This window comes from Ambystoma mexicanum, chromosome 1p (assembly GCF_040938575.1).
Source record: "Ambystoma mexicanum isolate Mex_15411 chromosome 1p, UKY_AmexF1_1, whole genome shotgun sequence".
Classification (NCBI taxonomy): domain Eukaryota; kingdom Metazoa; phylum Chordata; class Amphibia; order Caudata; family Ambystomatidae; genus Ambystoma; species Ambystoma mexicanum.
This window is the reverse complement of record NC_090921.1, coordinates 617,418,453-617,436,363: the sequence shown is the minus strand read 5'-3', so window position 1 is coordinate 617,436,363 and position 17,911 is coordinate 617,418,453. Positions and strand designations below refer to the sequence as shown.

Here is a 17,911-nt window from a genome sequence, read left to right as displayed (position 1 = left end):
TCTACATACATAAGACCAATCATGAAACATAGGATTGTTAAAAAGCAAGAACCGGTGAGGTTTCTAAGTTGGTCAATGCGCCAGCTGTGGCCTATATGCAAGTCTCATGATCACAGGTTTGAACGTTGAGTAAACACTTCATCCTTTCAAGGTCAATTAAAAGTGTAGCCATTTAAAACGAGTCATAATAATGGACTATGAAACTAGATTTGTCAAGTACTTTGGGGAACAGCTGTATATAAGAATCATGTCATTGTTATGATTGGTATTCTCTGTATACTACAATGCACCAATAATAGAATATGCTGACAGATTAAGTTCATGAATCATAAACCTATAACTTCACACATAGGATTGGTATACCTAGATAGCAAGCTAGTGCAAAGCCGCATCTTTGCAACTCCATTGTAACTCTAAAGTGTTTTGTGGAACTGTGGCAACCCTAAAAGTAGGATTGACTATTCTTTTCCTTGGTAAAAATGAGTAGGACGGAGACTTGACTGATAATGGCCCTCATTCCAACCCAGGTGGTAAGTTCCCTACTTTACCACCATGGTGTAAACTCTGTTTACACCATGGTGGATGGCGGATTTACCGCCCCATTCCAAGGTGAGTGGGGCGGTAAATCCCCAATCCCCATTTACCCTTCCCCATTCCCATTTTTGCCCCATAGGGCATAATGGGAGTGGGGAAGGCACTAATTATGGCACCGTAAATTACGGTGCCGTAATTAGCGCCAAGGACGCTTAGCGCCTTGGTACTTAACGCCTGCTAAAAGCAGGCGTTAAGGTGGAATTCAGGCGTTAAGGGTTAACGGCGCCGTTAAACCCTTAACGCCTGGGTTGGAATGAGGGCCATAGTCCAACACATCTTCATCACAAAAGACAGACGCTAAAATCTGGGGTGATGGGTGCTGTTCCATCTAAGCAGCACTTCCTCTGCTTGGATCTAACTGAATCGTATTTTTCTCGAAAGTATTCCGACATATAATATTCCCATTAACTGGCGCCCAGATTAGATCTCTGGTAACTTTTATCTTGGAGCAGATCCAAACGTAGACTGGATCTGCAACTGGTTGAATTCTGTTCCCTTTCGCCACCAGTGAAGAAAACCGGTTGATATAGCAAGATGGCAGACTCTCTGAAAGGCCCTCGGGTCTGGCTCGCATATATGAATGTTTCAATTGATGTGGCTAACTCAGCCTACAACTCTTCCTGGTTTTCAAATACCTCTTTTGCCCTACAGACCTGTATAACTGTCCCTTTACCCAACCACCCACTTTAATACCCAGATGTAAAATAATATGCATGTGCTGTAATTATGGGAAACGCCAAAGGCTCTCAAAGTCAGCAATTGAACAATGGTTAACAAATTCCCCATGAGTAGACTACCGAAGGATGACTTGGTGGAGGGGAGGGGGAAGGGAGTGGGTGAAAGCGGGGATAAAGCAAATGAAATTGAGTATGAATTGTTCTTCTCTTGTGTTCCCAAGGTCTGATGTCGAGGCAGCTCCAGAAGGGGACAGTAAGCATCATCGGTGATCAGGCCTGCAAGAAGTTCTACCCGATTCAAATCAGTACCAGGATGCTTTGTGCCGGGGTCACGCAGGGTGGGGTCGACAGCTGTTCAGTAAGTAAAAGAACATTCAAACAGGATTCTTAAATTGAAACTAGAACAGCTGCCATTTTGAAGCCTATGGGCAACCATACCACCTGACAGACACATCTAGTATGCAGATTCGTGATGCCAAGAACTAACAGTACAACAGTTATTGAGTTGTTAAGCTTGTCCCATTTCCTCCAAAATCGTTGGAAAATTATGAAGTATATGAATTCTATTAAAAGCAACACATCCTATCTATATAGCCATTTTGAAAGAAGAACCATTACACCACACCCTCCTTCATCTGATGACTGATTAGTTCCAGTGATATCCACAGTGATGCAGCCACAATATGTTTCTAATTCAATGGTGGGTTTTCATGTGATATGATATGGCATTTATAACGCGCTTATACACAAGTGTTTCAAGGCGCAACAAAGCAAGATGGGAAATAGAGGGGGTACAAAAAACAATGATCTTACTAGGCGAGAGTCTTTAGGGTCTCACCTCAAATGAGTCTCCCCTCTTTCCCTAAGCTCTCAATTAAAGTACATGTCTGTTTATCTAAACCGACTCAAAGTTTGACACCACAAGATTTTTGTTGCCATAAGGTAGGTAGATGGGTTGCGATGAGTCAATGTTGGATGGTGGAGGGTGGTGCTGGAGTGTGGGGCAGGGTCTCCCCCTGCTTTTGGCAGTACAAAAACATTACAAAATATGCTGTAAAAAATATTCAACCTTTTTGAGTTCAGTGAAAACACATGGAACCTCAAGTATATTTAGGTCTCGGAGAAGTAGACTAATCCTAAATTAAGATGTCTGTAATATTTCAGACAAGGTAAGGGCACCACACATTTAGCAGCATAACTCTTCATGGGCCTATATGGCTGTGCACTGGATAAGCGCTATATTCATTAGAGCACTCTTCTATTGCAGGAAGGAAAGAATGGTCTTCAAGAAAATATAAATGGCATAAAGTTCGAGAAGCAGAAGCACTTCCTGTGGTGGCCGGGCATCCTGGAACTCTAACATGCCCAGGTGGTACCCCACATGTTTCACCCAGGGGTCTGTGAAGACGGTCATGAAAGAGTATGACGTAAGGATGGGAGACCCAGGTAGAAGATATGATTCCTGGGACCATCACAGAAGGACCTACTGACCTTCATCCAAGATGGGAATTTAGGCTGACTGGGGATCAGATCTCCACCTGAGATGCCTATGCCAACCCCTCTTTCCTGAACTACCTGTTCAGTGGAACACTGTGGGAAATGGGGATGCATCAGCAGCCCCTCCTCTCTCCTCTCTTTACACCTGGCACATGTAGTGAGTTTGGAAATTTACAGTTGTGGATCTGGCCCGGGACAGCTAGCTCAATGGTCCCAGATCCTTCATGCGACTTCAAAAGAAAAGCTCTGCAAAGGTGATGGTGGAAGGGGAATTAAGTCAACTCATGGAGCTTTCCACCCATAAAGGTGCCTGGCTGTGCTTAGCTACTTTCTTGGAGAAACGGGATAATGCAATCTCCGAGGTTGTGGCCTGAACCCTCAGATCATCTAGCCTGTACAGCTTATTTCAGCTTCCCTCCACTCCATTGAGAACAATAAACTGTATTAAAACTGCATGGCATGTTGCCACGCTGCCACCCCTATTGGCTAACTGCACAGATATTGAAAACTCTGGGGCAAGGGTGGAAAACACAATGCTCATTAATCTCTGTCCAATCTGCACTAGGATGACAATATTTGAATTCATCATTTCTCCTCCAGAAAGAGGAACACAAGGATTCTGATGAGGTGGGACAGCAGGAGGCAGAACATAATGAAAATACGCAACGCGGGCATAGACATGGGGTAGGAGAGAGCAGGGCAGTAGGAAGAGAATTGACTGCCAGAGGAGGGAGTCAAGGAGATGGTGGACCAAGGCGGGGACTCGTGTTTTGTAGGGAGGGCAAGACAAGTGAGAGAATGGGACCAATGAGAGTTTACTGCCCAACACTCTTTACAATGGTGGACCCATCCTAGGTGCGTCTGTACTTCTCCCCCTGCCTGAATGGATGCCACGAGCAGGAGTGTGCAGTGTGTGTGAGCTATGCAAGGCGAGACTGCAGCAGTGCAAGAAGACTGAGAATTATAGATTGTGTACGACTACAATGTATAAGCACATTTGACAGTGGTATGAACAGAGGTTTAACACACACCTGCATCCACCGCACTGCTGCTACAAAACCCTCCTACGGTGGTGCTGAGAAAGCATCTATTTTGTGTCACTCTTATTGAACCCCTCCTTATTCAGTGTCTATCGCCCAACCACTTAATGCATCCTCCTGCTTTGTTCCTTCTCCCTCCTAACCCCCCCCCAAACTATTGACATTCCATATGCCCCGACATGAATAACTACAATATTTTTGCATTCAAGTCTCCCTGAAATTCCATCTTCTACGCTCACAGCGGCTGTCACACTTTCCCCCAGTAGATTCTTGCCCCCCTTTGATTATTCTTCTAGATTACCACTGCACATATACTTTGCCTTCCTGTTTGTCGGTTCCCTGTTCACAATTCAAGGCCATGAATCAAATTTTGATTGAAAGTCTCCCGCTTGTGAGATTGCAGTAGAAACTATACAATTTACCATGATCTTAATCAACACAATACAAATGTATTAGTTGTGACCCTTGGAATCATTTCATACCAGGCAGACCCTGGGGAAAATGCTATGTCTGTGTTTCTCTTGAGTAGCAGAGTAGAAACCCAAAGGTTGTCAAGTGTGTTCTTTACCCTCTTGAAATATGGTTTTCCCCTCCACTACTGTAGTTGTAAAATAGTAGGAGCAAGACTTAAGAAGGGAAGAGCAATAGCACTAATGCTAATGGCATTTTCACAAGATATGACAGTCACCCCACCACTAGCAATCGGTCACTAGAGCAATCAATTTACCAACAGCATGCCCCACTAAACAATCTCCCCCCACTACTCAGTGTGTGACTTGAAGCAGGCACCAAGTCTTCATCATCTGAGCTGGGGTCTTGGATATGGTAAGTTATTGGGCCTCATTACACGGATGGCGGTGGACAAAGGTGCTAATAGCACCTTGGTACATGCCGGTAAAATACTTGCACCGCCTTGGAGGAAAGGGGAATTACCGCCCTATTCCAAGGTTGGCGGGGCGGTAATTCCCCCTTCCTCCATTGCCCTTACCCATTCCCATTTTTGCCCCATAGGAAATAATGGGAATGGGGAAGGTGCTAATTACGGTACCGCAAATTGCGGTACCGTAATTAGCACCCTGGTCCCTTTGCGGGTTGGTTTTTAACACCTGCTAAAAAGCAGGCATTAAAGTACAACCCGCAAAGGGACCTCGTAGTAAGGCGGTAAGGGTTAACGGTCACCGGTACCATTACCGGTGACCGTTAACCCTTACCGCCTTCCGTGTAATGAGGCCCATTGTGTTATAGTCTTCATCAATTTAGTGCCAGTTAAATGTACTGCACTGTGAGGCTTCTCCTGTAGGCAGATAGTAGACTGTAGTCTGTCATTGAGGGAGCTTATGCATTCCATGCCAACTCTCAGAAGTGCAGCTGGCCAAATGGACAACCTATTGAATTGGTGCTGTCAGTGATCATAATCCATACACATGTGAGATGCATCAAACAGATAAGCATCCGAGCTCCTGAAGGTGTCCTCAAGGTTGCCGAAAACCCATCCACATTGGAGATTCCCCATTGAGTGAGGAATGTATCCAACATGCTATCAGAATGGAGTCTGTCACTATCATGAGTAGTGCACGGTTAACAGAAGATGGGTCAGGTGCTGTAGAAGACAAGACCAATGTACTCCCTGATGATGAAGAAGACAATGTTCTTGACATCTCTGGTGTTGGCCCTCATTAGGACCCTGGCGGTAAGGGGTTTACGCTAGCATTAGCTGCGCCGACCCCTTACCGCCAATTCCGAGTTCCCAGAGCGCCATGGTCATTTTTCCGCCCGCTTTTTGCGGGCGTAAAAATCCATGGCGCTATGGGACCTTGGTGTTAATTACGCCACCGTAATTTACGGTGGCGTAATTAACTCCTTCCCCACTCCCATTATACCCTATGGGGCCGAAATGGGAATGGGGAAGGGTAAATGGGTCAATGGGGACTTACCGCCCCGCCGACCTCGGAATGGGGCGGTAAGTCCACCATCCGCCATGGCGTAAACGGACTTTACGCCATGGCGGAAAAGTCCGTCGATGGCGGAAAAAATCCGCCAGGGTCCTAATGAGGGCCGTTGTGTTGATCACATTTCTTGCTGCATGTTCTTCTTGACTCTGGTTTTCAAGTAGTGTCATTTTCACCCACTGCTTAAGTACATCTTTGCACATCTTAACTGCGACTCATTCAAGTGGGTTTGCAGAATTCCCACGTGGCTAAAAGGAAGTCACTTTTTGTGGGTCGAGAAATTAGACTGTATAGTATTCTTGTTTTGTATTGCAACATTTGATTTATTACAAACCTTTTTTGCAGTTAATAAGAAAACCAATCCATCACACTTCAAAATCCACATTTTAAAAACGAGTGATCAATTCATTATACATAAAAAAGCTTTCCAATTCAAGAACATCAACCATACCCCAGGTTCGTCCCCTAAACACTTAATTCTCTTCATCTAAAGATAACATCTAAAAACCGTACCGTGGCTAAGGATGTGTTTTCACCACTCAACAGAAGCATCCACCATTCCTCACGTGTTAAGGTGGGTGTCAAGTACAAAAAGTATTTCAAATGCATTGAACTCAGGGCGGTGCAGGCTGTACAAAAAAGCAATACGTGTTGTAAATTTGCGGCCGCTCCCTCTTCATTACAGTAATCGCAATCTGACTTTATTGGACTCGGTTTCAATCTAACAGATTGTATTTCTTTTGTGGGCATTAGGTTGAAGGGTATCCTCATAAACCGAGCTCTAAAATAACTATTAGGACATTTACTCAGGTATTTTATGAGAGTTCCAAAAGCCCTAGATTCATACCTCAGATAGGAGCTTTCCCATTCCAGCACAGAAGGACCATCCAGCAACATCCACTGCTGTGTTCACACACGGCGAGCGTCGTAGGAAGCTGCAGCAGCAGTGTTCCTCCTCAGCACCTAAGGTAAGCCATGATGGGCTTTTGCTGAGCTTATTTCTGCAGAAAAAAAACGAAACTTGGAAAACATTTCGGAAGCACGCGGCAAGTTCTCCTGCGCCTGCTACTTTTTGGGCTGTTATGATTCGGAGTGCTGGCACCTTGCTTAACATAGTTTGGGCAGACCATTGTAATGTTGCTGCCTTTATCTTCTGGGATTTGCCATTGAGTGTGATATAATTCGAAATCCACTCCAAAATGGCTGCTGCCTCCTCATGGGGAGGAGACACCTATGAGCCTGCTGCCTTTTGATTGGGCTGCCTCTGGCTACTTTATCCAATTGGAGGCACCGGCAGGTGGAAGCCGGCCCACACCACCAAGGCCCACCTAGTTTGGCTCCTGTCTGGGCCTTTCCAGGCCAGAAGGGTTTCCACCTTCCTCAACCCTGCAAATAATGAAGCAGCCTCATGGTACAGCTGGCCAATACACACAGACTTGGGGCCCCCCCTGCACGTGGACCTGTGAGTTGCATCTGAATTTATAAACTGCTGTCTCCACTCACAATCTGAACCATAACTGTGCCTTCTTCAATTTGCATTCCCTGCTCACATATTCCTCTTCCTTCCTTCACTGCATTGTGTGCCCTGCTTTGATTTTCGAATGTGGGTGTGTGAATTTGTAACATCCTGCACCCCACTGGTGCATTGCTTTGTTCCCTCCCCCACCCCCAGCAACTATTAGGCCACTTGGTAGCTTGGGATAGGACTGAGCAGTGCAACCACTCCTCTGTCCCTCATGTATCCTCTGGTACTCTAATGGCAATCACCATCTCTCCCATCTTCTCCAACTGCTACACTATCACCTACCCTCCCCCTCTCATGAGGTCTGGAAGAGAAAAGCACAAAAAAGACATCCCGAGTGCCAACCCTGGCCTACCCATCGTAGACACTTACATCAGTGCAACTTCCAGATATGTCTTCACTGATATCCTCTTCTCGGCCCCCTCCCCAGATCTATGGACTCATCATCTCCTCTCTCTCCTTTCACATCGTCTCCCATTTTTAGTGGCACCAAGGTGGAAGTCCTCTTGGCGGGCTTCTCATCATCACACTGTATCATTAATGTTTACCTCACTGGCACTATCTTGGTTCTGTGTTCTCAACCCAACCTCCTTCTCTTTGATCAGCGCCTGCTAGGTTGCATGTGTTAAAATAGCAGCAGAAATGGCAGTGGTTTTGCCGCTGCAATCCATGTAATGGATGCGGTGTACACCCCCACATCCCCGGACCCATTATACCACCATGCTGGCGGTGGAGTTGCCTTAATCTTCCTTGAGTGGGTTCCTTCCTCCCTCATACCCACCCAGCTTTACTTTTCCTTTGAGAGTCTGGTGTGCAAGTTGGTCAGCTCTCCCTCCTCCTCCCTGCCTATCGCCACCATCTACAGGCTGCCTGGTGCTACCACCCTGTTCCTCTCTGAATGGGCTGATTTCTGCTCATCTCTCCTCTCAACCACCTCTAAACTCTGTATCTTGGGCGACTTTAACATCCACTTGGACATAGTCTTAATTTTCTGAGGAATCAATCTTTAGGGCTACCCCCTTGTCCACGTAAACTATGTTGCTTCTTTTTTGTGGGAAACATTGTTTGCGACATCTTGCGCATCATCGCTACCGTGTTGTTGCTTCTTTTTCACCTTTTATTGGATTATTCCTTTATATTTTTTGGACTGTCTCTAACACTGCATGCCATGCCGGTTAACATTTCCTCATCTCATATATTATCCGTCTACTCTGAGTCACCCAGACTGCAGAGCGGGCAATCAAAGTCATCTGCCCGGACTCCACATGTAGAGCCCACTGTTGCATGCCATGGCCTTTTGACGAGGCCATGAAGTATTTTAGTTGGCACAGTGCATCATTCAAGGAGGTACTGCTATTGGTGTGCCTGCTAGAACTCAACCTGTCCAACGTGAAAAGGGTCCATTATTTGACTCGTGAGGTTGGTGCAGCACAGTAAAGGATGTGTTCATAACCTTTCTTGTGGAATTCATGCATAGCAGCAATGAAAGATAACACTGAATACTTTAGTGAAAAGACCAAAATTGTGGTCTTGGAAAAGCTGTACCGCAGGAAGAAATTGGCCCTAACGTGGTGGCTGGGCTTAGCTCGTATTTAGCAAGTGGCAGAGTTCAAATACTTGAGTGTCTTGATTAATATGAGTTACACAGAAGCCAACACAGTAAAAGCATTGAGGACGAAAGTGAAGATCTTGGCAACAAGCAAGGGTTATAAGTCAGAAATTCTGCCACTTCTCTTGATCCCAACAGAGGAATTTTGCAAACTTAAGGTCACAGCTACTGTAATTGTATGGCACAGAGTCCTTATTCTAGATTTGCTGTGGGCCGTGGTAGAGGGTCTATTTTGGAAGACGGTTTTGAACCTTCCGAGGGTGTCCCCCATTCATATCATCAGGAGAGAACTGGAATTGATATCCCTGAAGGCGGGGGTTGAATGGTCCTTGTTGGGCTTATATATGAAATGCATCCTAGATGAGGTACCCCCGATCTTTGGTATTTTAAAAGAAGAATTAGACGGGGTACATGGTACAACTTTTCCACAATGGGTAAATAATTGCAAGGATCTGCTTAATAGAATTTGCTCCTCGAAAGAGGAACTCAGGAGAAATCCAGATAGGGTAAAAGATAAATTATGGAGATCTGACTGGATTCTTACTTCTGTTGCAGCAAACAAATGTAAACTATTTTGTCTATTTATTGTGCATTTGTTAGGTGCTTATACAACAAATACATTGTGTTTCAAAGCGCCCACATGGCAACAGGGAAGGAACATGGGATTGAAAACTATATATATATATATATATATATATATATATATATATATATATATATATATATATATATACACACACATTTTTTTTATTTTATTCTTTTTTTTTTACTTGGTTTCATTGTCATGCAATTTTTACAAGTTTACATTCTTTCATGCCAGTCTCTAAAATCTGATCAATCGGAGTGTCTTATCCATATTAAAATCTGTTTTGGTAACTCCTTGGTTTTTAGAGTTCCAGTTTCTGAAAGAACTGGGCGACTGCTATTACGTAGGATGATTTTCTCCTTCCATGAAACAAAGCCACCATTCCTCCTCATTCCACATTCAAAGGTCTAAGCAGATGGCTTATATGGGTGTTTCTTAATGTAGCTAGCCCCATGCAAGATAGCAGCAGATGTCTAATTGTTTCCAGATGTTCTGCATTCTTACAGAATCTGCATTCATTATCGGATGACAAGCCTCTCATTTGTCAAAAGTAGGTTCAGAAATATCGGTAGAAAAGTGTTATGCAATAACTTGCTAGGAAATTTCTTCATGTAGGTTGGGAGTTGATTTTCCTTGCTGCTGGTGGCAAGTGGCTGTCAATTTGTTTCTGGAGGCCTGAGACATAGTCTGGATCCAATCCCACTCTTCCAGTTTTCTTTTTATCTTGTTGGGATTTTGAATTAACTCATCTCCAGTGTAGTTTATCGCCTTTAGGCTCCCCTAGTTATCGTGCACCCGATTTACCAGTGTTTTGTTCTTCTTTGCTTCAATTTAGTTTTTATGGTGCAAAAGACATTTCTACAATTACTTATGAGTGTTTTCCTGTACAGCATCAACGCGTTTCTTTTTACCATTGATTCTAAAGATGGTAGACATAGTTCATGACATAATGATGCCATTGGAATCGATGTTGGCAAGCTTAGCACTCTCCTCCAGAAAAGACCTTAGCGTCTCAGCCAGGTCTCCCTTGGAATCATTGGCAGCGCACCTGAACCATAGATCAATGATGGAACAACTTTCCCTTTGTAGAATTGAATGACCGGATCATTGAAAATCGCCATACTTTCTATCAATCGCTCTAGCTTGTGAAGTTAGTTTCTTTGCTTTTTTGATTAGATTGATTTGCATTGGGGCTTCTCATTTGCTGTTGCTCAGGATCACTCCCAAGTATTTGAACTCTGTTACTTGTTCTACTTCTTCCCCTTCCAGTTTTAAGTGGAATGCCTCTTTTTTCTTTCTCAGTTTCTCCATGATCTTGGTTTCCTTTTTGTTTATTTCCAAGTTGTTCTTGGTGATGTAATAGGCCAGGTTGCTTAACTGGTGTTGGAGTCCGATAATTGTGTAGTCTAGTAGAATTAGATCGTCCGCATAGAGAAGGAGGGAGACTTTCACCCCCTCCCCGCCATTGTTGGTGGAAAAGATCTAACAGTAGATTCCAGGTCTTCATTTCGAGATACTCTGGCCCAAGATTGAAATTTCGCCAACATCAAAAACCAAAAAACCTTAACAATAACAACCAGTAAGGCTATGGGAAGATCTTTTTTTTTGCTGTTTCTCTAGGTTCACTCTTGTAAATAGAGACCACAATTGATGTTGTCCAGGATGATGGAATAGATCTAGGCCCTCATTACAACTCAGGCGTTAAGGGTTTAACGGCGCCGTCGGCGCCGTTAACCCATAACGCCTGATTACAAGTGTCCCTTTGCGGGTTGGTGTTTAACGCCTGCTTCTAGCAGGCGTTAAAAATCCAACCCGCAAAGGGACTTTGGAGCTAATTACGGCACCGTAATTTACGGTGCCGTAATTAGCGCCTTCCCCATTCCCATTATGCCCTATGGGGGCAAAAATGGGAATGGGGAAGGGCAAATGGTGAATGGGGAATTACCACCCCACTCACCTTGGAATGGGGCGGTAATTCCGCCATCCACCATGGCGGAATCGTAACCTTAGCGGCATGGACCATGGTGCTAATAGCACCATGGTCCTCCGCCAAGGTTGTAATGAGGGCCCTAGTCTCAATGCAGTTTATTATGACTCTATTTATGAAAATGGCCCAATGTACTTTTAAATCTGCATTGGTAATTCCGTCGGGCCCCAGCGTCCTTGAGGTGTTCAGTGTTGATATTTTTTTCTTAATCTCTTCCATGTCACAAGGGGCACTCCATTCAGAGTCACTACTCTCGATGTGAGTTGCCAGGGTTTCATCTGGTTTTTGGAAGACAGTGGTGAAATGCTCAATCCAGGCTTTGTCTCCTACATTGTTTTCCAATGATTTGTTTTTGTCTTTTGTGGTTGTTTTTATTAAAGTCCAGAACTCTCTAGACGTCCTACCACACACTGCTTTGAGCATTTCAGCCGCATCAGCCTGGTAAAGAATTGCTTGTTGAAACCTCAGCCAATTCTTATATCGCTTTGCTGCCATGATGGCTTGGTCTTGATTGTCATGAGAGTTTGTTTTCTGTGCCAGGCATTTAGCCTTTCTGAGTTTTTTCCTTCCTGCGACCAGGTGTTTATCATATTCATGTTGATTAGATGTTAATGTATGGTTGCTCCAATTTTTCTTAATAATTTGGTAAGCGGATAAAAGTGGTTGGTATTCGATGAAGCCCTTGTTGGATAATCCGTACTTACAGTGCTGATCTGGTTATAGCTGCCAGTTATATGTTTAATTGCTTTTGCACTAATTCTGAGACAGGTACCACCACTACAGGCTTCAACTTCTGTCATCATCTTAGTTCTTATCCTCCGTCTTGTTGTCCACCTAACCCTCAAACGATTATGGTCACTATTGGTGGATCTGATTGTTTTGAACTCACTAAGTCGGGGGAGAAGCTCTCTGGATACAAATATGTGATCTATGTTAGCACTTTGTCCATTTCTTTCCCATGTTGCAATCTGTTCAATATCTTTTTCTATTAAAGTATGAAGATGGTGTAAATCACCGCAAACCATCAGGGATGAGCACAAGGATCCCCTCACCATAGTTAAAGGCATATTTTTAAGATTTTTCTTATTTCCATTCAGTTTCATGCAAGAAGTGTTCAAGTCACCACATACTATGATGAATTCTGGTTTACAGGCGGTGTAGACTTCTTCAAGAATATTCTCAGCCATTTTCATAAATTTCTCATTTGTTATGGCCAGGGGATTCCAGTACGTGTTAATTAGTACCAGGTCGTCCCCTTGGTCGCTCTTGTCTTGATGGTTATCTTGTCTCCAGATTAATAGTGAGACTTGGAAGAAGAGATTTGATGTTAGAGGCTTTACGTGGCAGAATTTACTTTCAGAACGTATTGCTGTCAAAAGTCCCGAGGATGGGTGCCCCTTTGGGCCCTTTAGCGCCGGTGACAGATAATTTTCATCACCATCCAGATAGGGTTTTCTGGTTAGCCAAGTCTCCTGAAGACATAGGATGCCAAAGGCTCCCAAGTTTACATCACTGGGTTTAAGGAGATGGCCAAAACCTCGGGTGTTCCAGGAGCCCATTGTTATTGGTTGTTCACCCACAAGCATTTTCACAGCCTCTGGACTGAGGTCCTGGGAAGTTGGAGCCTCGCTGAATGGCTACCTTCTGGTTTCACTCACCAAAGCTTTCAAGATCCAGGTCTATTTTTGGTGTTCACTCGTTTGTGGTCCTTCGTCCTGATCCCTAATCTGATTGTTCTGTTCCAGTAGGGTTTCTTCCGGCTCGAAGGTCACTGTTAACCTAAGCAATGGTCTTCTTGGTTCCCGGCCAATCTTCAAAGGGTCTTGAAGGGTCATCTTCTCCCATCCTTTCTCGTTCCCAGTATCGACTTCTTGGCATTCTGGAGATCTTGGCCAGTTCTCGTTGTCTGGATCTTTTCGGGCTTGCTGATTTCCACTCGCGTGTTTTAATGTCTCTTCTCTTTTTTCTGTTCTTCTTGATGTACTTTCTTGGTTTTTGTCTACTTTCATTCTCCATTGGAACTCAAGGGATTGGTTAGACATTATATTTTTATGGAGAATCTGATTTTCCTTTTGCTCTCTGCAGGTAAACCTCTTGTTGAAACAGTTAGATCAAAGCCCAACATTTGGAAGCTTTCCGTGTCCGCGGTTAGCATTGCGGGGATAACTGATGAAGTTATGTGTAGATACACACTATCCCGTCTCCCTTTGGTGCCAAATTCTACTATTTTCACATCTTCTGATCGAATCAGTTGCAAGTTGGGGATGCTGTGACGTAGGATCATAATGTTTTTCCTGTTGAGGATGGTGTCATCATGTTTGTTTCCTATTTGTTCCAGCTTGAAAGTATGTTGGCTCTTTATCTTTTGGCTATATGGAATATACAGGTCCTTTTTCAGTTCTTCTCTTTGTTTTGTTCTTTGATTTGAATTCCATATTTTCCCTCTATCGGACTTATGTGGTAACGGAATTCTCATTTTCCGAGTTGAAGACTTTGATGTTCTTGCTAGATCAACTGACATGCTTCTTTCACGCCTCTGTTTCCTCCATGTTCTGCTGTTGTTTTTGTAGCAGAGATTCAGTGGCTTGGTATGGGAGACCTTGTTTGTCTCTTTCCCCTTAATCGATTGAAGGTTAGCTGTCCAGTCCGAGAATCTTTGTTCTTTTGTCAGTTTTTTGCATCCGTCAGCCAAGGCCATAAACTTCTTTGGGCTTTTATCATCTCATGAATACTGGGGAATGAGCGTAGTTGAGTTTGCTGTTGACAGCACGGTCTCCAATGCTGGAATCTGCAGTTCTGACTTGGACTCTTCCACTGAGTAAACAGACAAGTCCATTAGGTCGATACTGTCCTCAGATTCATCATTGTTAATCCGTGGAGGGTTAAGCGTCTCAATATCTTGTTTTTTCAATTGAGGACACAGGATATTTCCAGAGCCTGCTGTTGCCTGTTTTCCTGGAGCAGGAATAGGAATAGCTTTGGCCACACTGAGTTCTTTGCTCTTTTGAGGTGCTGAGGGGATAGTTTGCGGGGTCTTTGTGAATATTATTTCCTTCAAGCCTCGAAGTGGGGGGCTGACGGTTTACTTTCTCCCTTTTCTCATTCAGTTCCTCAACCACACAACCCGTGGAAGAATTGCCCAAGCTCGATAGATGTTCTTTCAATTTCAGGACCACACATCCATTTTCTCATTTTCTAGGTCACAGGAACTCGGAGGATTAACCTTTTCTGTGTACATTTCTTACAGGAAGTTTCGATTGAATGTCAATGTCTGTGGACTTAATTATCTTGTATGTAGGTTTGGGGTCTTTTCCTAGTTTTGTCAGGTCTGGCAAGAAGAAGGTTTTTATAGATTTAGATCTTATTGTTTTCTTAGATTCAGGCTCTGTCTGAGTTGTTGTCAATACTGTTGGCAATGCCCTTGATTCTGTGGTCAGTTGTTGAGAGAGAGATTTTTCTACTTCCAAGGTTTGTTGAGAATTTCCTGCATTAGATTCAGACCCTCTCTTTATTTCCAGGGCTGTGATATAGCCTTCCAAGTATATCATTTTCGTATGCAGCATTGCAGCATTGCAGCAAGTGGTGTGTGGTCCTTTAGTGTGTCATTTAAAGATTCGTAAAATTAACTGAAAGGCGCTAGAGCCATAGGTACAGCCGACATTATAGCAGGGCCAGTTTTTTTGTGGGTGTTTCCCTGCCGCTCTGTGAGAGGAGCACTGTTGATCTTCTTTTTTGCAGTGGCGATCGGACTGGAGGATATTCTGTGTTGGTCAATGATTGTTTTGATGTCGTCTTGGAGAGATTCTGTGTCTCTTCTCAATTTCTCACTTCTGCATCTTGACAGTTGCCCGTTTCAGTCCGTGGAGATCTGCGTTCTGGAGTCATTGGGGAGTCAGGTATACCCACGACTATTGAGCTAGCCTCATCCATAGGGATAGGCATAGCACCCCTAACCTTCCCAAACAAATTTGGGTCCAACCCAAATTCTTTGCTGCGTTCTTGGGCACCTCAAGTGTCGTTCTGTCTCTCAGGTTGAGCTGTGTTCATAATGGGCTCCGTTAGTAATGACGAGCATGTTAAGATTTCTCTATGTGTTTTCGATTGATTTCTCTGAACATAAAGAAGCCCTGGCCTTTGTTAACCAGTTTGTCCAAAGGGTTTAGGCTCTTCTTTGGGTCTCCAGCAGGCAGTGTTGTAGTTCTCAAACCTGACCAAGTGAAACAGTGATTTTCTTGTTGCACTTGGTTCATGGGGAGATGAGCTCCCTCCAGAATCTCAGCGTAGGATAGTTCGCCAGGGTTCAGCGGCTCCTGAATCATGTTTTTTGAAAAAAGCGTGCTACTGACCCCACTCTGGCAGGCAATAAAGATCTATGTGGAATCATCTTTCGATGCATCATCTTTTTTTTCTTGGGGTCTGCCGTCTTTACATTCATTCCTTGTCTGTATAGATTTTTGAGCACTTTTTAACTTTGGCAATGTTTTGGATTTCACATGTTTTTGCAAAGTCCTAACATGTCCTCTCAGCTTTATTGAGGTGCCCCGCAAAGGGGGTCTATTTTGGCCCCCCTTTTTGCTAACATCGCCCAGGTCTGTTGAATTCAGAGGGTCGTATGAAGTCTCAGGGGAGTCATTTGAACCTTCGCTATTTTCAGCAGCGCCTTCAATATCAGTTGAGCTGTCTTTTGGAATGGCCTCAGTAGATAGAGGGGGTATAATCCTGTCTTCAGAGAGGGACATGTTCCATGGACTCTGACAGTTAGTCAGGCTTCAGTCCTGTCCGACCAGAACTGGGTGGATTTCTATGTGCATCTGTAGGGGAGGGGGAGCTATATCATTGCGTTTCCCCTCAATAAGTTTAACAGGTTGATTTTCCATGTGTTCGATTTGGTTCTGTTTTTTTTTTTACCCTAAGGAAACTCGCGTGGCATCACATGCGCCTGTTCATTTCTGCGGGGCTCTCAAACATCTCTCCTGCTAGCTCAGGATGAAGAGGTGTGACTTCCTGAGCCGTGAAAGCGTCCCGAGCCTCCCCAAATCTAGATTTGTCTTGCATTCGAGTCCCTGCGCCTTGCTGGGTGTCGTTGTCCTTTGATCCGTTCTCACTGCCACTGCTCCTGAAGCCGAAATCCACCAGACTGGATTCAGAGCGAAAGGAGCCAGACAGAGCCTGCACGCCAGACAGGCCCTCACTCTCCCCTCCTGCCCCGTCCGAGACTGGCCACGCTCGGAAACCCAAAAACGTATGCTCCCGCATCACGGCAGTCATATCGGTCTCATGTCCCCGTTCCCCCCGGCCCACTGCTGCCAACACGGTTGGAATCAGGTAAGTCTTCACTTGCCGGCTTACTTGTAGGGGGCGGGGGGTGGAAGTGGGACTCAGGGGTGGATTTTTATCATGTACCTGCATGTTGGTGGATGAGGGGCTGGGAATAGTTTGTAGGAGTTGAGGTAGGGGTAAAGATGTAACTACTTTATTTAAAGAGTTCCTACCTGAAACAGTCAAAGTTCTTAAGTCCGTTTATGGCAATGTAGGTTTTTTTGTCTACAGGGGAGTTTTCAAAGGACTTCGCAATTCCATTCCAAAATCATCTTGGCGGGGTCGCTGACTCAGAAGTCGCCGCCCTTCTTCCTCCATGCTACCTTGGCTGCTGCGGACTACTGCAGACTGCATCACAACTCAGTGGCCAACTCAGCGGCCGCTCTGTGGCTGAATTAGCCTTTTAAGCAATCTCCTCCTCTGGTCAGTGGAAGTGGTAGAGATAGTGGAAAGACTGAGAAGTCTTACCAACACCAGCAAAGTATCTGAGACTGCTGCAGACTGCACCACAACTCAGCAGCCAACTCTGCCAACAATATATACACTGGGAAATAAAGACAAACCTACTAGGCCTTGTGATTATTCAGAATGTTCAAGTGCAAAGAGAGAGCGGGGGGGAGAGTAGTGGTAAGTGCTGGAGTGTCCTTGCTCATGGGTGAGCAGCAGATGTAAGTTGCAAGTATAGTAAGTGCTAGCGAGCATTGAGCTGCAATAAATGGGTAAGTGCAGGCCTATAGTGGGGGGTAGGTCAGTGGGCAAGTGTTGTGCGTAGGCAGGAGCTGAGGCAATTGAGTGTCAGAGGCCAGAGCCTTGAGGATACATAAGGACCCGAGCTACCAATCATAGCGACTGCGAGGTTAGCAGAGAAGAGAAGAAGGGAATGAGGAAGTGAAAAGGAAAGCCGGCATTTCAGGTGGTCTGGTCTCAAGAGGAAGGGGGAGGCTGTTCCACAAGAGGGAGCCTGCTGAAGCAGGAGATCGGCTATTCATGGACTCCACAAGAAAGTTTATGAACACATCCCTTCTTCTGCTGTACCAACCTCACGAGTCAAATCATGGACCCTTTTCACGTTGGGCAGGTTAAGTTATAGCAGGCACACCAATAGCAGTACCTCCTTGAATGATGCACTGT

General features: G+C 44.7%; 1 protein-coding gene across 1 annotated transcript in view; it reads left to right on the top strand.

Annotated features, from left to right (window-relative positions):
* TMPRSS9 (transmembrane serine protease 9) overlaps positions 1–17,911 on the top strand; it is a 485,595-nt gene that overhangs the window by 440,872 nt on the left and 26,812 nt on the right. The window contains exon 19 of the mRNA XM_069649605.1: positions 1,493–1,629. Within this exon, the coding sequence (XP_069505706.1) occupies positions 1,493–1,629 (137 nt within the window). The remainder of the gene's footprint in view (positions 1–1,492; positions 1,630–17,911) is intronic.